The following is a 19,979-nucleotide window of genomic DNA, read 5'->3' on the forward strand; positions in this document are numbered from 1 at the left end:
ACTGAGCCTGCGCTCTAGAGCCCACGAGCCACAACTACAGAGCCCACGTGCCACAACTACTGAGCCCACACACCTAGAGCCCACGAGCCACAACTACTGAGCCCACGTGCCACAACTGAGCCCGCGCACCTACAGCCCGCGCTCTGCAACAAGAGAAGCCACCACAATGAGAAGCCCGCGCAACACAACGAAGAGTAGCCCCCGCTCGCCACAACTAGAGAAAGCCCGTGCACAGCAACGAAGATCCAATGCAGCCAAAAGTAAATAAAATAAAATAAATAAATTTATAAAAAAAAAAAAAAAGACAGAGATCTTGAAAAATCATTCACTTAAAACAGTTTTTTGTTTTGGTTTGGTTTGGTTTGGTTTTTTCGGCCCCACTGGACAGCTTGCAGGATCTTAGTTCCCAACCAGGGATTGAACCGGGGGCCACAGCAGTGAAAGCGCCAAGTCCTAACCACTGGACAGCCAGGGAAGTCCCTTAAAACAGTTTTTTGATAAACCTACTTTGCCACAAAGCACAGACCAAACCAGATTAACTCTTCATTTTGAAATTCATCAGGCTTATAACAAACAGCCTGTGACATTCCTGTTGTCCTCACCTCACCTCCCTCTTCATTGCTTCTATTGTCTCCTTTTGCTACTGTATACCTCTGATGTAGCAAATTTGGGTCAATGATAGTGTGTGGGTGAGAGAGGTAAAAGAAGGCATAAATCAAGAAATGACAGTTGTAAGGGTAGCAACAGTAAAATATTAGCTTGACAGCTGGTTGTAAAATTATAGCAGTCTAACACATAAGAATTCATAGCTTTGCTCCAATTTTATGAACTTGGGTGGCAGGAAAAAGCAGAATCCTAGTGAATATTATTGTTCTTTTTTAATTAATAGAAAACATAGCTCATCAAAATTTGAGAAACAATGAACACAGACAAAATAAACCTATTTCTCTATACTCAGAACCGCAATGCTTTACTCTCATGAACTTGCACACATGATTCCATTAAACATAGATATAACAACACTTTCAAACAGGAATATTTTGCTGTTTACAAAACAAATGATTTTTTGAGCCACACCGACTATTTGTGAATTTAGACAGTTAATGCCACAGATCTAAATTTTATAAAAGAGAGCTTTCAACTGCATTCTAAGATTCAAAATTAAATCTTCTCTTTAAGTAGCTCAAATGACCCTGAACTCAAGTGACCCCCAAATCCTACCAAAACCAAATTGTACTAATAACAGAATAATCTAGAATAATCTAGAATAATAATAATCTAGAATAATCTTTTAGTCTTTGACTATAGCCTTTGACTATACCCTTTTTGTGAAACTCTAAACTCCCATGGGATCATTCTCCCTAGTTCTCCTCCTCCTCCTTCCACTTCAATTGAGGATATCACTTACAAATCAGTCCCTTATTCCCTGTCTGGTTTCTTTTATAATTAATCCCCCTAACCCAAGGATTCATCTACCACCTGTACAAATTTGTATGACTTTTACTTACTGGGACACATTTATTTAGCAACCAAACTTCAAACCGCCCCCCCTCAAATTCCCAAAAGAGATGCCTTATAAGTTAACATCTATTCTAAAAATGCCAGATTCACTACTCCTTCCTTTACTTTCATATTTAATACCAAATTCAATTGATTCATCCCTTCCAAAGTCCCTGGTATTGCCCTTCCATTCCATTTCCTCAGCCATCGGCCACTCCAGGTCATTATCTACAACATGAATTATTTCAATAGCCTCTTAACTGATCTCTCTACCTACTTCCAACCTCTCCACACTTTATCCAACATACACAAAGAGCTGCCAGAATTCACCATTTCAGTTTGCCCACTCAGAAACCCACAGTGCCTTCCTACTGTTGCAAATCCAAACTCCTTGGCCAAATGTTCTAGGTAGTCACAGTGTAAAGGTACTTTTTTTCATCACCTAGGTAACCGGATTTTTTTTTTCTTTAACTTCTTAACAAATACAGCTGCTGTTAGACCCTTACCTACCTCCAGCTTTCAAAAGTCAACCCATTTCAAGATCCCACAAATGGTAGAGAATAAGGGTTAAGAAGATGGATTCTGTAGTTTGATCTGAATCCAATCTCTACCACTTATGAGCTAAGTGACATTAACCAAGCCAATTAACTTCATCTGTTTAACAGGGACAATAATGCTATCTCCTAAGGTTGTTATGAAAATTAATAAAATACCCTTACCTGAAATATTGTAAATCAACTACATGTCAATTAAAAATTTTTAAAAAAGAAAATTAATATAATACCCTTAAAGGACTAGGTCAATACCCAGCATACTACAGAACGATCAGTAAATGATAGCTACTGTCATTATTATTACATGACCACAATTATCTAGACAAACCAACTTGACTGTCATACCAGAGGCTATGCATTTGCCTTCATTATTCTTGACTCCCTCTACCAAAAACTGTGGGAGACTGAACCCGTCTCAAAGAGGAGCTAATCACATGTCCATTACCATTCAAGTCTTGGCTCAATCCTCCCCTGTAATTATTCAATATACTAAACTAAATACAAGTGCATACATGGCACACAAATAATCCTCAGTAAATATATGTAGCAACATTAAGTTGTAAAGAAATGCATAGTTAGTATGTATTTTTGCCTGCTATTACCTCTAAAATATTTATAAACCGTATGTATCTAAAACAAAACTTTCTAAATAATGTCCTACAGCTTCAAGTAACTATAGTTTGAAGTATTTAAGACAGAAATTTAAAAATCTATGTTACTTGCTAACTGCCCTCAAACTGATTCAACTAAAGCTGCTTCAGCTACTTGAAGGTAAGTATCTCCTCTGTCTCTTATCAATAACTCTTGGGTCAGTGCTTTACAGTTAGTGCTAAACATACAATTATAAATTCCACAAATTTTCAGTATAAAAAATAACAGCATCATCAAAATAATGTGTAAAAAGATAAGATTTAAAAGTTTTCAAAAAGCTAGGCACAGTCCCAGCTCTCTCTATTTGCATCCTCCCCTCTCCCCAAAAACCAAATCCATACAGAATCACAGATTTTTTCCATAGGATTTTTAAAGCTGAAAGGACTTCAGTTCACATTCCCTTATGGCCCACTGAGTCCCACGTGAGAAGATGAAGCCCAGGAAAGCCAGATAATTAGCTTACAGGTACCACAACCAGATAGAGGCAGGGCTGGCAACTGAACCCAGTGTTCCTAACACCTGGGTCAGTGCTCTGTTCATCACCTCCTGCAGCATTTCAAATGATTTCTTCCATGCCTACCGAATTTAGAAAATAAAATTAACTATATCACATGAACTCCTCATAAAACAATTGAGTACATGGTGTGGTTAACACTGACATATTTTTGGTTATTTTCAAGAACAACTGTGAGGAATAAAGGTTTTGAACCATAAATAGAGCATTTCTATCACAATTACTTTTGTTCTGGAAACGATGCTTCCCTTCGTCAGATTTTATAAAATTTAAGATTCTCATTTTCACTAATTGGTCATCTGTGAAGCGTGCTCCCCAACAATAGCTTAAGCAACTCACATGTCTCAGATAAAAATGTCATCTATTCCAGGCTGATCTGTATATGTTAGAGTCTGTTCCTAATATAGAATCATAGACTTTTGCAGTTGGAAGGAACCTTGGAGATCACCTCTCATTTTACAGAGGAAACTAATACCCAGCAGGGACCTGCCCAAGGTCAAAGTTTCTATATGAGAACCAGGTCCAGTATAGAAAGTTCTTAAAAGAAGATTTCAGAGAAAAACACAACATTTGGTAGAACACCTTAGCTTGTCTCCCTCTATATGTACTTTGGTACAATTTCCTGCATGCAGAACTTTTGAAATTTAAGAAAAGAAAGCAAAACAAAAGAACTAAGCCAATTATTTAGAAGTCTACAGCAAGTCACTGATCCTAAAAACTTAGCAGAAGTGAAGGTGGATCCTTGCAAGAATCCCAAACAGTAACATTTTGTAACACAAGCCCCAATGCCCATGAATATAATATAAATAAACAGAGGTAGAAAACACACACAAATTAAGAGCAGCTATAATATTCTTATCTCTGTAACAAATTACACAGTTGCTTAGAAGTAGGAAAACTTTATAAACACACAACTTTCAAGGAAAAAAGAATTTTAATCATCATACCTATCAATTGCACAAGAGTGTCAATACGTTTTGAAATTTTATTTTGGTCACAATGGTTAAGAGAAGCTGGAAATTCTTTTTAGTGTTTTTTTATATGTCTTAAGTCATGTTAAAAAAATAATGCGAGGGAAATCTTTTTATAAAAACTTAATAAGAGACTTATAATCTACATTATCTATTGTCATGTTCTTAAGAATACATGAAAATAGAACATTCCTGAAAGTTAAGGCCTAAAAAGTACTAGACTTACATCTCCCCCACCAAGAAAAAGCACAGCACATAAGCCAATTTACCTGTAGGAATATGTTTCTTAACTCCTGAGGATCACCTCGCTTGGTTGTCTGCACCTGTAAGAAAAAAAAAAGCCAGTTAATGCTTCACTAGAGACCAGGCAATCTCTTGAGATTACCGTTCACAAATGCCAGCAATCAATGCTCTTATCTTTTATAAGGGCATTTAGCTTAAAACAAACCAAAAGCGCTAATACTGATAACAACTGTCAAATTGGAGCTCTGTGACCACAAGGTAGAAAGACAGGTGTGAAGAGCCTAAAATATAGCAAATCTACCAGATAGATTTCCCCTGGACTGGAAAGGGAAGGCCATGAGGATCAATCCCCGACCTTACTCCACATCCACCAGCAACACATTTGGCAACCACCCACCTTCACATCAAGAGGCCATTAAGAGTAGAGACAACAGGAAAGTTGAAACTCCCAAATTAATCGCATGGCCTACTGGCCTTTCTTCCCGTGGAAAGCAATCCAGAATATAATTATCTCCACGCCCCTCTCTTTCTCCACCCAACCTAAAATAATGAAAACTGCTGCAACGTTTCTAAATACTTTAGCCATCCTGCCACCTGCAGCTCAAATGCCAACCACTGCCCCCGGCTCCAGAGCCCCCAAAATACTCAATTACTCACCCCCTCCCCCACCGCGGTACACAGATGCCTTAGGCATCCCCGGCTATATATGCCACTTCCTCCCACTCCCTTTCTGATGCCCTCCAACCCCTGGCTCACAATCCCATGTACCCAGGGCAGGATAAGACGCTTCCTTCACCGACCTGTGGTCCTTACAAGCCCCTCCAACTCACAATCCCTCCTCCTTCCCCTCCCCCGGCCGGGCATCCTCTCCCTCCGGTCCAAGCCCCGCACGGCTCCCCCTGGAGCCCCAGGACACGCTATCTAACAATCAGGCAAAGAAGTAAATAGGAAGAGGTGAGGGGCTGCAGGCACGGTCCCCGGAATGTCTCTTATGAAATAAAGGCAGCAGCAGAGAGTTAGAGTCACCTTGACCGCCATGCTGTGCTCAGAAGCCGGGGACGAGCGAGTGAGCGAGCAGGGCCGAGCTGTCAGGGCACGCGCGCGCCGCCTTCCCGACCGCGCCCGCCCTCCCTCCCGCTCGCCGGCGCCGCGCGCGCCTCTATGCAAATGAGCCCGGGGCGGGCGGGGCCGGCAGAAGGCCCGGCGTCCCGGCCAGAAAGAGCTGGCCCACGGCGCGGAGGGGGACGCGCCTTCCGCCGGCGAGACTGGAGGACTCAAGCCGTGGGATTCCGACGTGCCGCGTGGTTGCCGGCAGCTGAGTAGCCGCCAGGAAAGCCCCAGGTCTCTTAAGGCCTCTTAGTGGGTGTGGCTTTGGGAGCCGACTTCAGCCAAAGTCGTTTTCTCCTGAGACTTAGAGCAACACTTGGGGCCTAGATTGAGCAAGATTTCGAAGGATCAAAGAACATGTCCCATTTAAAAGAATAACAGCAAGTGAATTGATGACAACTAAAGGGAAATACTGACAATAAAACAGATTGGGAACCACTCACTCTGGGGAAAGCCTAAGTAAACATAACTTGAGAAATAGGCCCTTAAATTGGCATGCGATGAATACGCCTAATATACTTGTGCTTCGTGTACTGTTATAAAGCTTTATTAGTAGGCTCCACATTCCTAATCACCCAAATCCTTTGTGCCTGAGGTGGGGCACAAATGCCTAGGGGGGAAAAAAATCCATTTGACAGGGCTGGCACTGAATCCTGGCCCAACTTGCCTCTACATAAACATTTCCAGCCCTGTCTAAGAAAGGGTAGCTCTACTTTGAACCAAAATAATGTCTCTCAAACTGAGTCTTGCCATTATGACTATATTGAGCTGAATATTGAGTCACTCAACAAACGTTTGCTGGGCATCTATTATATGCCAGATACAGTCCTACTTATAAAGAATACAAAGATTAATAACATATAGCCCTTACTGTCTAGGAGTTTACAGATGGTCAGTGCTTCCCCACAACCCCAAACCTGTGTATTTTTTTTGTTGTTTGTTTGTTTGTGTTTTTTAAACCAAGCAAGCTCCCTGTTTAAAAAAGAAAGTCTAACAACTCCAAGGTTTAGCTTATTTCATTTAGCGCTATAATCCCTCTCCACCCTCTTCCATTTCCAGTGTTGAATCTCACAGGAGGCTTCCCTTTTCTCCAGTCTCACTAATCATAATAGTTGTGTTAAGTATCCAAGTTAATATTGTAGAAATGAGGCAAGTGGACTGGCAAGTGGAAATTGTTGATAAGGAATGATATATTACTAGTACTCCTAAAGTGAGCTTTTCTGCTGCAGTTGCTTTAACTGTCTGCCACCATCACATCTCTTTCTTCAGTCCGTTCAAAGTTCTTTTAACAATGTAATTGGACATAAAGATTTACAAATTCATATTTTGTTTTACCAGCACCTTATGTCCCTGATACTCTGCTCTCTTATTTTATGAAGTTTCTCTAAGTAGGAATCTCAAGTTGTTTATTTTATGCTACTTTTCAAGGGAAGGATGTCTGTTTGTAGCCCAAAGTCCCTTAGTTTGAATAAAAGTACTTAAGGGAAAGGAAGGCATTTATTTTAAATGAAGGGATTATTTTCTATCGGAACACATTGTTGTTGACCAAATCCATACAGTTGGAGTGAAATTTAGGGACAGACTGGCCACTTGTAGAGAGGAAGACAACACTACGTTTAGACAGAACCCACCACAATAATTCATAGGTATAGGCAGGCACCAGGCCACAATAACAATTTTCTTGAATAAAAAATAGCTGATCTTTGAGCAAGCTCTAGAGTTTCACTGATGCCAATCTAGTTGCAACGGAGATGATATAATAATTTAAAACTAAGGCTGCCAGCTACCCTAAATAAAGAGAAGTTAGGAGAGCTCAGTTATCCTAAATAAAGGTGAATTCTGGGACTTCCCTGGTGGTCCAGTGATTAAGAATCCGCCTTCCAACGCAGAAGACGCGGGTTCAATCCCTGGTCAGGGAACTAAGATCCCACACGCTGCAGGGCAACTAAGCCTGTGCGCCGCAACTACTGAGCCCATGTACCACAGCTAGAGAGCCCGCATGCCACAACTACTGAGCCCACGTGCCACGACTAGAGAAGCCCGTGCAACAGAAATAGAGTAGCCCATGCGCCACGCGCCACAACAAAGACCCAGCACAGACAAAAGAAAGAAAAGGTGAATTTTGCTAGGTTTTTCATCTATCCAAATATAACAAACAATAAATTGGACAAAGGTATTAAAAGTATGTACTGTGGGATGAACTAAGTACGGAAATGAATACAAAAGCCTATGAGTTAGAGCTTCTGCCCTGAAAAACTTTGAAATCTGTCGTTCTGTTATGATGATTGGCTAATAGTATTATTAGATGTTAAAACAAACTACAACTTACTTTTTCCTCAATTGTAGATGATCGGAGTTGAGGGAAAACTTATTAGTTAATGGAATAACAAAAGACAAACCTGTCAAATAAGAGTCACAAAATATTTGGGAAAAGGAGGTAGAAATAATTCAAAACTTTTTATAATTTTTAAAAATAGAATGCCAGTATAGAAATTTATAACTTTCTTTAGACTGCAAACGATATTTGTAAACAAGAAATAATTTTAACACCTTGGCACAACTATAAGTTGAAAACTTGATAACTGAGTCTAAAAAGAATGACATTTCAGAAAGTGAAATTGGAAGTTAAAGGCTGAGACTAGCTGCAAAGGTACTGTCATTAATAGTCACTTTTTAGAGTTGGTTTCATAAAATATTTAATATGAAGCTTGACTGAGCTGGAAATTTAAATATGCTTGTGAAGTCCTTGCCCATGAAAATAATATATTACCCCCAGATGCAAAAACTAAGTATGGGCTTACTAGACAAATCCACAGAAATATGTCTCCAACTCCCAGGCTGCTGACATTGCATTAACTTTGTGGGTGAAAGTTGGAATTATCCTAATGCCTAGCACCCTAATAAACTAAAATGTAGTTATTAAAACAAGAGGCAATTTCCAATGAGCCTGTTCTGCCACAACTCCTGGCCCTCCTTCTATCTTTAATAACATGTTCTGTTTATATTCTAGCTTCCTCTGATTATTTTACTGACATGAATACATTTTTGTTCCCATTTCCATATCCCACACAGCTACGATGGATGCCATCTTGCAAGAACTAAATCAAGGTGGTGTACAAACATGTAGTAGAGCATTAGGAGATCACTGACTAATTAAACCAGGAGTGGGGCTCCTTCTAGATTAAGGGTACATACACCATCACTATGATGAGGAATGAGCTGGCATTTATGCCGTCCCCACATCAAGATGCTCACTTAAAATATGTGAAATAAATAGCATAATGAAATAAATGGCACATACACACAAAGATATTTGAACATCTGGAAATTTTAAGTGTGGATTGGTTTGAGCCTACACCTAGAAGTATAAAATGGTTCTTTATATTTTATTGAAATATTGCAAAAACCTACAAACTTTATAAGTTGTGCTTTTAACTTTTTCCTTGCTAAGAGTCTATATGGGGAAACGGCAGGGGTAGACTGGGGAGAAGTATGAAGGGTTAAGTGTCCAAGTTTGAGCAAATTATGTTTCAGTTGGTAGGCTGACCTGGAAATCAATAAATCAGAAATTATTATTTCAACCCAAGCCACTTATAGTTAGATACTAGATAAATGACACATTTTAGGACTTCTCTATACTGTACAAGTATTATACTCCCTGTAGGAACATTGGCGCTAATTGAAATAAATTCTCATTTTGGTGGAGAGGGAGAAGTGGCATATCAGAAATCAGATGAAATAGCTGTTCTCTTGCCATTGCATCTTCCTAAACTGCTCTTCCTCACAGTCTAAGTCCTATAAATTATGCAATGCAGATAACAGTGATCTTAGTTTGGGACCACAGTCTTCCTTATTCCCTTGTGGAGGCAGTAACAGCCAGTTTTCTTTTCAATAGATTTTGTAAGGAATTCACAGAATGAGCTGCTCTAGATGTTTAAGGTTGTGAGTGCCCTATTACTGTATTAGTCATGTACAAGCTGGTATTTAGTGGGAAACCTTATGATCAGATGGAGGATTGAACTAGGTGAGCTTTAATGCTTCTTTTAACACTCTAATGTTATGATTTGGAATGACCCAAATTTTAGTTAACAAACATTTATTAAGTGCCTTGAGTTGGTACTAAACTTGCTGTTGCAGCTATAGGAAATATAAGAAAAGTAAATAGCATGATTCCCAAAGTATGGAGAATATTTTATTGCGGCAACTGCTACTATTCATTTTTTCAATGAATAAAGCTGAAAGAATGATACCAAAACCTTTGCATATATCAAAGGCCAAGGCAGCTTTAGGTAAAAATTGGGTAAAAACTCTGTGGTTTGTCACATATTCCCATTCCAGTCAAAAGTATATAACTGGAAGAGCAAACATCCTGCCCAGTCCCTCAGCCGCTCACCCCTCCCCTCCCCTGGGGATTTACTTGGATCTGGTTTTTGCCTCCCTTCCACTCAGAGGTCAATAAGGAAGGATGCTTTGGGTCTGATCCAAAGTAAAGAAAAAATTTCCACTTTAAAAATCGTGGAGCTTCCCTGGTGCCGCAGTGGTTGGGAGTCCACCTGCCAATGCAGGGGACGCGGGTTCGGGCCCTGGTCCGGGAGGATCCCACATGCCGCGGGGCCGCTAGGCCTGCACTCTGGAAACCGCGAGCCGCGGCTGCTGTGACCGTGGGCCACAATCCCCGAGCTGGGAGCCCGTGCTCCACAACTGGAGGGGCCGCCGCGGTGAGGGGCCTGCGCGCCGTGGCAGGGCGTGGCCCCCAGCTCGCAGTGGCAGGGCAGGGCCCGCGTGCAGCAGCGGGGACTTAACGCAGCCAAAAATAAATAAATTTTTTTTTTAATTGTGCTGGGAGAAAAACAAAGGCCCCAGAATATCCAAAGCAAACTTGAAAAAGAACAAAGTTGGAGGACTTTCACTACCTGGCTTCAAGATTTAGTATAAAGCTAAAGAAATCAATATAATATGGTACTGGCTGGCAAAAGGATTGGTAAATAGATCAATGAAACAGAATAGAGAGCTCAGAAATAATTCCAAAATTATAAAGTCATTTTATTTCTAACAAAGGTGCCAATGCAATCCAACAGGGCAAGGAGTCTTTTCAACAAATGACACAACTAGCTAGATATGCATGTGGGAAAATAGAGAAACTTCAACCTCTACCTCAAAACATATACTAAAATAAATTTGAGATGAATCATAGACCTAAATGCAACAGGTAAAATCATAACACTTTTAGTAGAAAACATTAAAAAATATCTTCATGACTCAGAGGTAAAGGTGTTTTAGTCAGAACATAAAAATCAATAACCATAAATTAAGAAATTGATAAATTAGATTTCACTAAACTCAAAAATTTCTACTTATCAGAAGACAGCATTAAGAAAATTAATAGGACAAAAACAAAAAAAAAAAAGAAAAAGAAAATAAATGGGCAAGCCACATCTAGGAGAAAAATTAGGAAACATATATAAAACAAAGGACTGATATCCAGGATATAAAGAACTCCTAAAACTCAATGGTAAATAAACAGCCTAGTTTAAAAATGGGCAAAAGACGCAAACACTTCACAAAAGAAGATATACAAATTGCTAATATGCACATGAAAAACTGCACAACATCATTAGTCATCAGGGAAATGCAAATTAAATCACAGTAAAAAGATAGTACTACACACCTGCTAGAATGGCTAAAATTAAAAAGACTGGAAATACCAGATTCTGGCAAGGATGTGGAGCAACCAGAGCTCTCGTGCACTGTAGTGGAAGTGTAAATGATATAACCGCTTCGGGAAAAGATCGAGCGGGTTCTTATAAAACTAAACATATACCTACACTATGAATCAGCAGTTCTACCTTTCAGTGTTTACCCAAGAGAGATGAAAATATGTGTGGATAAAAAGACTTGGTCAAGAATGTTCACAACCACTTTATTCATAAAAGCCAAAAACTTCGGACTTCCCTGGTGGCTCAGTGGATAAGACTCTGAGCTCCCAATGCAGGAGGCTTGGGTTCGATCCCTGGTCAGGGAACTAGATCCCACATGCATGCAGCAACTAAGAGTTCGCACGCCACAACTAAGGAGCCACGTGCCGCAACTAAGGAGCCCAGGAGCCACAACTAAGGAGACCGCCTGCTGCAACAAAGGAGCCCATGTGCTGCAACTAAGGAGCCAGCAAGCTGCAACTAAGGAGCCCGCCTACCACAACTAAGACCTGGTGCAACCAAATAAATAAATATTTAAACAAATAAATAAAAGCCAAAAACTGGAAATAGCCCAGTCGTCCGTTAATAGGAGAACGGATAAACAAACTATGATATATTCAAAGAATGGAATACTATTCAGCAGTAAAAGAGAGCAAACTACTGATACACACAATGGCATGGATGAGTCGTAAAAGTATCATGCTAAATGAAAGAAGCCTTACATGGAATCATATACAAAAGAGCATATACTATGTGATTACATTTATGTGAAGTTCTAGAACAAACAAAACTAATCTATGGTGGGAAAAAGTAGAACCATGGTTGCTTAGGGAGAGGAACTGACTGGAAAGAGGCATGAGGGAACTATCTGGAGTAATAGTAATCGTCTATGTCTTGCTAGGGGTTTAGGTTATAGATGTATGTATTTTCCAAAATTTAGGGAATGTACACTTAAGGTTTATACATTTCACTGTGTGCCAATTTTTCCTCAAAAGAAAAAAAATCTGTAAATAAATATTGAACTAGGTAGGTAATTACATGAAGTATTTAAGGAGAAGAGTACTGGTATATTAAATTTACTTTGAAATCCATAAAAGAAAAAAGACAATGGATGGACGGATAGATAGATAGACATGTTATACCTAACTTGGGGGGGGGGTGGTATTTGGGAATTCACTTTAAAAATTCTTTCAACTTTTGTATACTTTTGAAAATTTTCATAATAAAATGCTGGGGAAAATCATGCTGGGTCTTTTGATACTGAAGATGGCTATCCAGTTATGTAATTCTGTTATTTGGCTAGAAATTGTAATGGACCTTGTTTCTTAAACACTGACAGGTCTCTGTGCATTGTTGCAGGGTAGGGAAAAGAAACTGAAACTGCTTGACAAATAATATATCTCTAGTATGGGCAGCGAAATCTATGAAGACTATATTGCATTGAGGAAAAAAAATGTTTTCCTTAACATGGATTCAGACAGTAATTATATGTCCTTGGGAGTTGTGTGTGCTTGTGTCTATGTGTCTGTTTGGTCTAATAGTTACCCACAGGAAAATTAGAGGAAGAATGTGGAGGTATATTTGCATAACATACTGACAGAAACCTTGGAAAGTACCAGACTTGGAATCTGAAGGCTGCCCTGGAACTCTCCTGTTGAAATGCACCTAGAGTGTAAATCTAGGCTGAGAAACTCAAGACTTTGGTGGGAAATATCCTGCAATGGGTCATTGTGTCCTTGGACTGCCCTGTTGGGGGAAGGAGAACTCATCCTAGGATGAAATCAACCCCAGTGAGAAGGAAGTTTCAAAAAAGGGGAGGGCAGGTTTGTAGTGGGAGACCTAAAAAAAGGACTCCTTAAGGAAGAGAGGGCCACAAATCTCAAGACAAGGAAGCTAGGAACCAGGGTATGCCCAGGAAGAAACGCCTTCTGAAGAATTGCTATAAAGGAATAATGTAATGCAATGTAGTACTGATCAGCATAAAATTGTACTGACCAGAAGAATAATCAGGAAATTTAAGTTAGAAAGTTCTGGAGAAACAACATGAAAGAGCTGAAACTTGAGGACAGTTAGACCTTGTGGAAAGAGACAAATCAAGGAGGAAAAGCGGGCAGAATTGTGGAATGATTGGCATTCTTTTGATTGGAAAATATCAGAAGCTGAGAACACAGAAGGAACTTGACCAAGAACTGTTAAAAGGTCTCAGTCAAAGTAGTATTCTGCACTTTCCATTCCCAGTAGCACTGACAATAGTATATATAGCACCTTAAGGTAATGACAATATGATAAGAAAAAACTACATGAAAATGAAATAAATAATTAAGAGGTCTTCACCATGGTATAAGGTCTTTGTACTTCAAAAGATGTCACAATGGATAAGAATAAACTTATGTATAAAAATGGTTAACTAGGGAGTTCCCTGGTGGCCTAGTGGTTAGGATTCAGTGCTTTCACTGTGGAGGCCTGGGTTTGGGGAAACATCCTACATGCTGCGTGGTGTGGCCAAAATACCAAAAAAAAAAAAAAAGGGGGGGGGGTTAACTATATTTTGTGCTTTTGAGGAAGCTTCCGGGTAATGCTGACCTGATGCTTCTTCCGTGACTCTGGTCAAGTCAGCATGGGAAGAAATTATGGAGTAACAGATCTACATGGTCTTGCCTGTATTATCTCGCACTTTTACTACTTGGAAAGAAGCCCCAGAAAACAGTGTTTGCTCATCCTGTTCTTCCATCAGCCTGGATGGATGGATGGGCTTACCTGGACAGTTCATGATGAGGATGGGTAATAAAACAGTCAGCAGTTATACTTCCTTTAATCATCCCCAGCCCCTCAATAAAGCATTTTATGTGAACTAGTTTTGTGTTGATGGTGTGGAAGGAAAATTAAGGCGCAGTAATGGGAAGTGTAGCCTTCCTCATATCACCCCTTCACTGAGATCCACGTGGCAGTAGCAGCAACATCATTTCATCGAAGACAGTAGGCTCAGAGTTCTAGGTAGGGAACAGCAGCCAAGTGAGTATAACCCAAGGCATACTGGGTGGTAAAGAGGGGACATGGATCACAGAGAAGAAACTGCTCAGTAGTAGATGAGACAAATCCCCTTTTGTTCAAACATACTAGAGAACCATGAAGGGATGAAAGCACATTTCATCATATGGAATTCTATATGGCTATGAAGTTCTACTCCATCTCTTAGACATAGTATTGGCTTATTATTGATATCCATAAGCAGGAAATATGAAGGGAACCTAATTATTCCTCTCCATAAAGATCTTACAATGTATTAAGACAAAACATAGGTAAAACCATTAATTAACAATGCATATGCTTAACTGTGTGGTAAATTTATGCAATACAGGTTTAGAAAAAGAAAAAATCAATTCAAGCTGGGTGATATACAGAAGGTTTCACGGAAACCATAATTTGCCACTTCTTGAATTCATGATTTCTCTGTTTCTTCCAGGGTATATCTTATTACCCTATCCTTCCTCCTTCATCCACACCCTTGGCCCTAACACTTATCTAAATGCTTGACATAAACTATGTAGGTACTACTTAAATGTTTATTGATTATTCTTACCTGGTTGTTCAACCACTAGCCATTAGTCCTGTTATATTTCCTAAGTAAAGACCATTACCATTGTCTTAGTGGCTCAAGCCAGAAAGCTGGGTATCAGACTCTTCCTTACCCCTCACATCCAAATAGCTACCCAGTCCTGTGTTTTCCATCCTCTTCAGTCTTTTTAAAATCTCTTCTTTTGATTATAATGGCCTTCATTATGCCTCCTAATTGCTCTCCCACGCCTCCAGTTCTCCACTTTCTGCCTCCTGTCACTATCCTCAAATCCATTCTCCATAGTGCTGTCAACTGTTCGATATAAAACAGATACTAAATCTTGTCACTTCCCCATCCTTTAGTGGCTCTCTAGCGACTTCAATATAAAATCCAAGCTCCTCAGTATGATGAAGAATAGAAGCTTCCTGATCCGGCCCCTTGCTCTTACTTATATCTTACTACTATACTTGTTCCTTTAGTCACAAAGATTTTTGAGTTTTTATGCTACTTCCTTTACTGGAGATATTTTACTCCACATTTATTACAATTGGCCTATCCTTTAAGATACAGATCAAGAATCTCTTCCTCCAGAAAACAATCCTTAACACCCCTTTTTCACCCATCGTAGACCTCCCCATCATATTTATCACATTGTGCTGTAAATACCTCTTTGCTTATTGTCTTTTCCACTGGTGGCTTTCAAACTTTATTGTCCCAGACCTAAATAGTAAAAAATACATTTTTTATCACAACCCCAGTACACACTGAAGTAAAAACTTCATGAAGCAATATTGAACTTTATTACATGCAACATACTCTGGTATTTACTATTCTGTACTATTCTATTTTTTTTTTTTCTAATTCTATTTTCAACATTCTGAATTGATTTCACGACCCATACTTTAAAAATGCTGCAGTAGCGGCTCTTGTCTTTTCTGGCTCTCCTTGTTATCTCCTTTTCTCTTCCAGAAACATGGCCTCTGGTGTGGCTGTCTCTGATGGGGTCACCAAAGTGTTCAACGACATGAAGATGCGTAAGTCGTCGACACCAGAGGAGGTGAAGAAGCGCAAGAAGGCAGTGCTCTTCTGCCTGAGCGAGGACAAGAAGAACATCATCCTGGAGGAGGGCAAGGAGATCCTGGCAGGTGATGTGGGCCAGACTGTAGACGACCCCTACGCCACCTTTGTCAAGAGGCTGCCAGACAAGGACTGCCGCTACGCCCTCTATGACGCAACCTATGAGACCAAGGAGAGCAAGAAGGAGGAGCTGGTGTTCATCTTCTGGGCCCCTGAGTGTGCACCCCTTAAGAGCAAAATGATCTATGCCAGCTCCAAAGACGCCATCAAGAAGAAGCTGACGGGGATCAAGCATGAATTGCAAGCAAACTGCTATGAGGAGGTCAAGGACCGCTGCACCCTGGCAGAGAAGCTGGGGGGCAGTGCCGTCATCTCCCTGGAGGGCAAGCCTTTGTGAGCCCCCTCCAGCCCCCTGCCTGGAGTATCTGGCAGCCCCAGACCTGCCCATGGGAGCTGCAGGCCGCCCCCTTCCTGCCAGACAGGAGGGGTTGGGGGGATCCCAGCAGGGGGAGGGCAGTCTCTTCACCCCAGGTACCAAACAGCCTCCGCACCCCCTGGACCTTCCTCCACCTCCTCCCTCCATCCCTGACGGTTCTGGCCTTCCCAAACCGCTTTTGATCTTCTGATTCCTCTTGGGTTGAAACAGACCAAGTTCCCCCCCAGGAACCCCTGTTTGTGGGGGGACTTGTATTTTTTTTAACAACACCCCAGTTCCCCACTTGTTCCTCCCTTTTTCCATGCTGCCAACTTCTAACCGCAATAGTGACTCTGCTTGTCTGTTTAGTTCTGTGTATAAATGGAATGTTGTGGAGATGACCCCACCCTGTGCCGCCTGGTTTCCCTCCCCTTTTCCCCTGGTCACAGCCACTCATGGAAGCAGGACCACTAAGGGACCCTCAATTAAAAACAAAAAACAAAAAAAACGCACAACAATGAAAAGGCTCACTAATGGGAAAAAAAAAATGCTGCCGTAGACCGTGAACTCACATAGATTCTCAAGCATAGTAGATGCTCAATGCAAGTAATTAAGAAAAAGACAAAACAAAAATCTCTGTATCCCTAGCAATTAGCACAGCGCTAGACACACAGCAGTGTTAAATAAAGATGCTTAATAAAAGAATAAATGCACACTTCTGGGGCAGACCATCTTCATGAATTATCATGTTTCCCTCCATCATTTCCCTTTTTAAGAATAAGAGTTTCTTACAAGATATTATATGTAATTTTACATTACAAAACATACCCATGTAAGCACAGATACAGAGACAGGCAAAAATGGAGAAGGACTTTAAAAATTGCTGCATTTGAAGGACATAATGAGATAGAGAGGCATGATTGCCAAAGGCCAACTGTTTGGTCCTCTTAAAAAAGGCCTAATGTGGTAAAGTCACCAAGGTCAGGATCTGGTTAGAAATTGTCTTCTAAATGGCCCAAAGATCACTTACACTAACCAAATTCACAAGATACTGGTGAATACCTAATATTAACTAATATTTATTGTAGAGTACTTACTATGTGTCAGACAATATTCTAAGCACTTTTTATGACTCTATCCTCAAAAAAACCCTGTGAAGTATGGTTATTTCATGCTATTATCTCCATTTCAAAGATGAGGAAACAGACTGAGATATTAAGCAACTTTCCCAATGTTATACAGCTAGGAAGTGGTAATAAAATGGTTAGTAAAAGGATTGTAATAAAAATGTTGTGAAAATCTCTCAGAAAATAGGGCAATACACAAAGAATGGCAGAAAAATATTTAAATATAGAGAGCTAAACCAGGGGGCCTAATAGTTGACTACTACGCTCTCCAGAGAAAATAGAGATTTTAAATTATGGGGAAGAAATTATCAAATAAAAATAAGAGAATTTTCCAAATCCAAAGGATGAGTTTTGAGTTTCAAAGTATCCTCTGTGTATCCAGAACAATGAATGAAAAAGGTTCAATACCAAGGCACATCATAAAATATCAGAACATTGGAGATAAAAAGAGGATCTCATGTAGCTGGAACACACAAATCCATGTACTAAAAGAGGAGGTAAAATTGCCCTCTCACTATCACACCAAGTAACCCACTGAAGAAATTTTTGCCTTTCTTCCCAGCAACATTGGGCTCATGGTTTTTGAGGTCCTATATCCGAGGGAGGAATGCTTCCATCAGGAAACACCATCAAGGTTCAGATGAATTGGAAACTGAAACTGCCCACTGGCTATTTTCGGCTTCTGCAGCTGTAGCATTAAAAGCAGAAAAGAGTCGCCATAGCCATGTGGTGATTAATCCTGATCATCAAAAGGGAAACTCAGTTGCTGCTATACAATAGGGCAAGAACGACTATGTCTGAAACCCAACTGAGGCAACTCAGTAAAGATAGCCAATATAAGATAAGTCCAAAGATAAGTGCATAGTGGATTCAGATCATTTGGGAACTGAGGTTTAGGTGATGGACTAGATAAAGAATCAGACCCAGTTGAGGAGCTTAGAGGGATAATAGGACATGCAATGAAGGGTTGAAAAATGAAGTTATGATTATCAGCTTAGGCCTCAAGGCCACCTACAGAATGGGGGTTCACAAGATGGCAGAGTAGAAGGACGTGCTCTCACTCCCTCTTGCGAGAACACCAGAATCACAACTAGCTGCTGGACAATCATCGACAGGAAGACACTGGAACTCACCAAAAAAGATACCCCACATCCAAAGACAAAGGAGAAGCCACAATGAGATGGTAGGAGGGGCGCAATCACAGTAAAATCAAATCCCATAACTGCTGGGGGGGGTGACTCACAGACTGGAGAACACTTATACCACAAAAGTCCACCCACTGGAGTGAAGGTTCTGAGCCCCACGTCAGGCTTCCCAACCTGGGGGTCCGGCAACGGGAGGAGGAATTCCTAGAGAATCAGACTTTGAAGCCTAGTGGAAATTGATTGCAGGACTTCGACAGGACTGGGGGAAACAGAGACTCCACTCTTGGAGGGCACACACAAAGTAGTGTGCACATCGGGACCCAGGGGAAGGAGCAGTGATCCCAGGGGAGACTGAACCAGACCTACCTGCTGGTGTTGGAGGGTCTCCTGAAGAGGCGGGGTGGGGGGGGACGGCTGTGGCTCACCGTGGGTACAAGGACACTGACAGTGAAGGTTCTAGGAAGTACTCCTTGGTGTGAGCCCTCCCAGAGTCTGTCATTAGCCCCACCAAAGAGCCCAGGTAGGCTCCAGTGTTGGGTTGCCTCAGGCCAAACAACAAACAGGGAGGGAACACAGCCCCACCCATCAACAGTCAAGTGAATTAAAGTTTTACTGAGCTCTGCCCACCAGAGCAACAGTCAGCTCTACCCACCACCAGTTCCTCCCACCAAGCCTCTTAGATAGCCTCATCCACCAGAGGGCAGACAGCAGAAGCAAGAACTACAATCCTGCAGCCTGTGGAACAAAAACCACATTCACAGAAAGATAGGCAAGATGAAAAGTCAGAGGGCTATGTACCAGATGAAGGAACAAGATAAAACCCCAGAAAAACAACTAAATAAAGTGGAGATAGGCAACATTCCAGAAAAAGAATTCAGAATAATGATAGTGAAGATGATCCAGGACCTCGGAAAAAGAATGGAGGCAAAGATCGAGAAGATGTAAGAAATGTTTAACAAAGACCTAGAAGAATTAAAGAACAAACAAACAGAGATGAACAATACAATAACTGAAATGAAAACTACACTAGAAGGAATCAATAGCAGAATAACTGAGGCAGAAGAATGGATAAGTGACCTGGAAGACAGAATGGTGGAATTCACTGCTGCAGAACAGAATAAAGAAAAAAGAATGAAAAGAAATGAAGACAGCCTAAGAGACCTCTGGGACAACATTAAATGCAACAACATTCCCATTATAGGGGTCCCAGAAGGAGAAGAGAGAGAGAAAGGACCAGAGAAAATATTTGAAGAGATTATAGTCGAAAACTTCCCTAACGTGGGAAAGGAAATAGCCACCCAAGTCCAGGAAGTGCAGCGAGTCCTATACAGGATAAACCCAAGGAGAAACACGCCGAGACACATAGTAATCAAATTGGCAAAAATTAAAGACAAAGAAAAATTATTGAAAGCAGCAAGGGAAA

At 40.7% G+C, this 19,979-nt stretch overlaps 2 protein-coding genes across 3 annotated transcripts in view; one reads left to right on the forward strand and one right to left on the reverse strand.

Moving 5' to 3' along the window:
- The window catches only part of SLC25A12 (solute carrier family 25 member 12), a 181,889-nt gene that overhangs the window by 83,926 nt on the left and 77,984 nt on the right, over positions 1-19,979 (reverse strand). Inside the window, exons 1-2 of one of the 2 annotated variants that reach the window (XM_059928094.1) lie at positions 5,460-5,540; positions 4,460-4,513 (exon numbers count right to left, since the gene is read on the reverse strand). In XM_059928094.1, the coding sequence (XP_059784077.1) occupies positions 4,460-4,513; positions 5,460-5,471 (66 nt within the window). In that variant the 5' untranslated portion in view covers positions 5,472-5,540. Of the gene's footprint in view, positions 1-4,459; positions 4,514-5,459; positions 5,541-19,979 lie in introns of those variants that run through there. The other variant, XM_059928093.1, reaches the window with a different exon arrangement.
- Positions 15,766-16,336, forward strand: LOC132368544 (cofilin-1-like). Its single transcript, XM_059927254.1, has one exon. It carries the CDS (start codon positions 15,766-15,768, stop codon positions 16,264-16,266), a length of 501 nt encoding a protein of 166 aa, XP_059783237.1. The 3' UTR covers positions 16,267-16,336.

The sequence above is a fragment of the Balaenoptera ricei genome, chromosome 7 (genome assembly GCF_028023285.1).
Source record: "Balaenoptera ricei isolate mBalRic1 chromosome 7, mBalRic1.hap2, whole genome shotgun sequence".
NCBI lineage: Eukaryota > Metazoa > Chordata > Mammalia > Artiodactyla > Balaenopteridae > Balaenoptera > Balaenoptera ricei.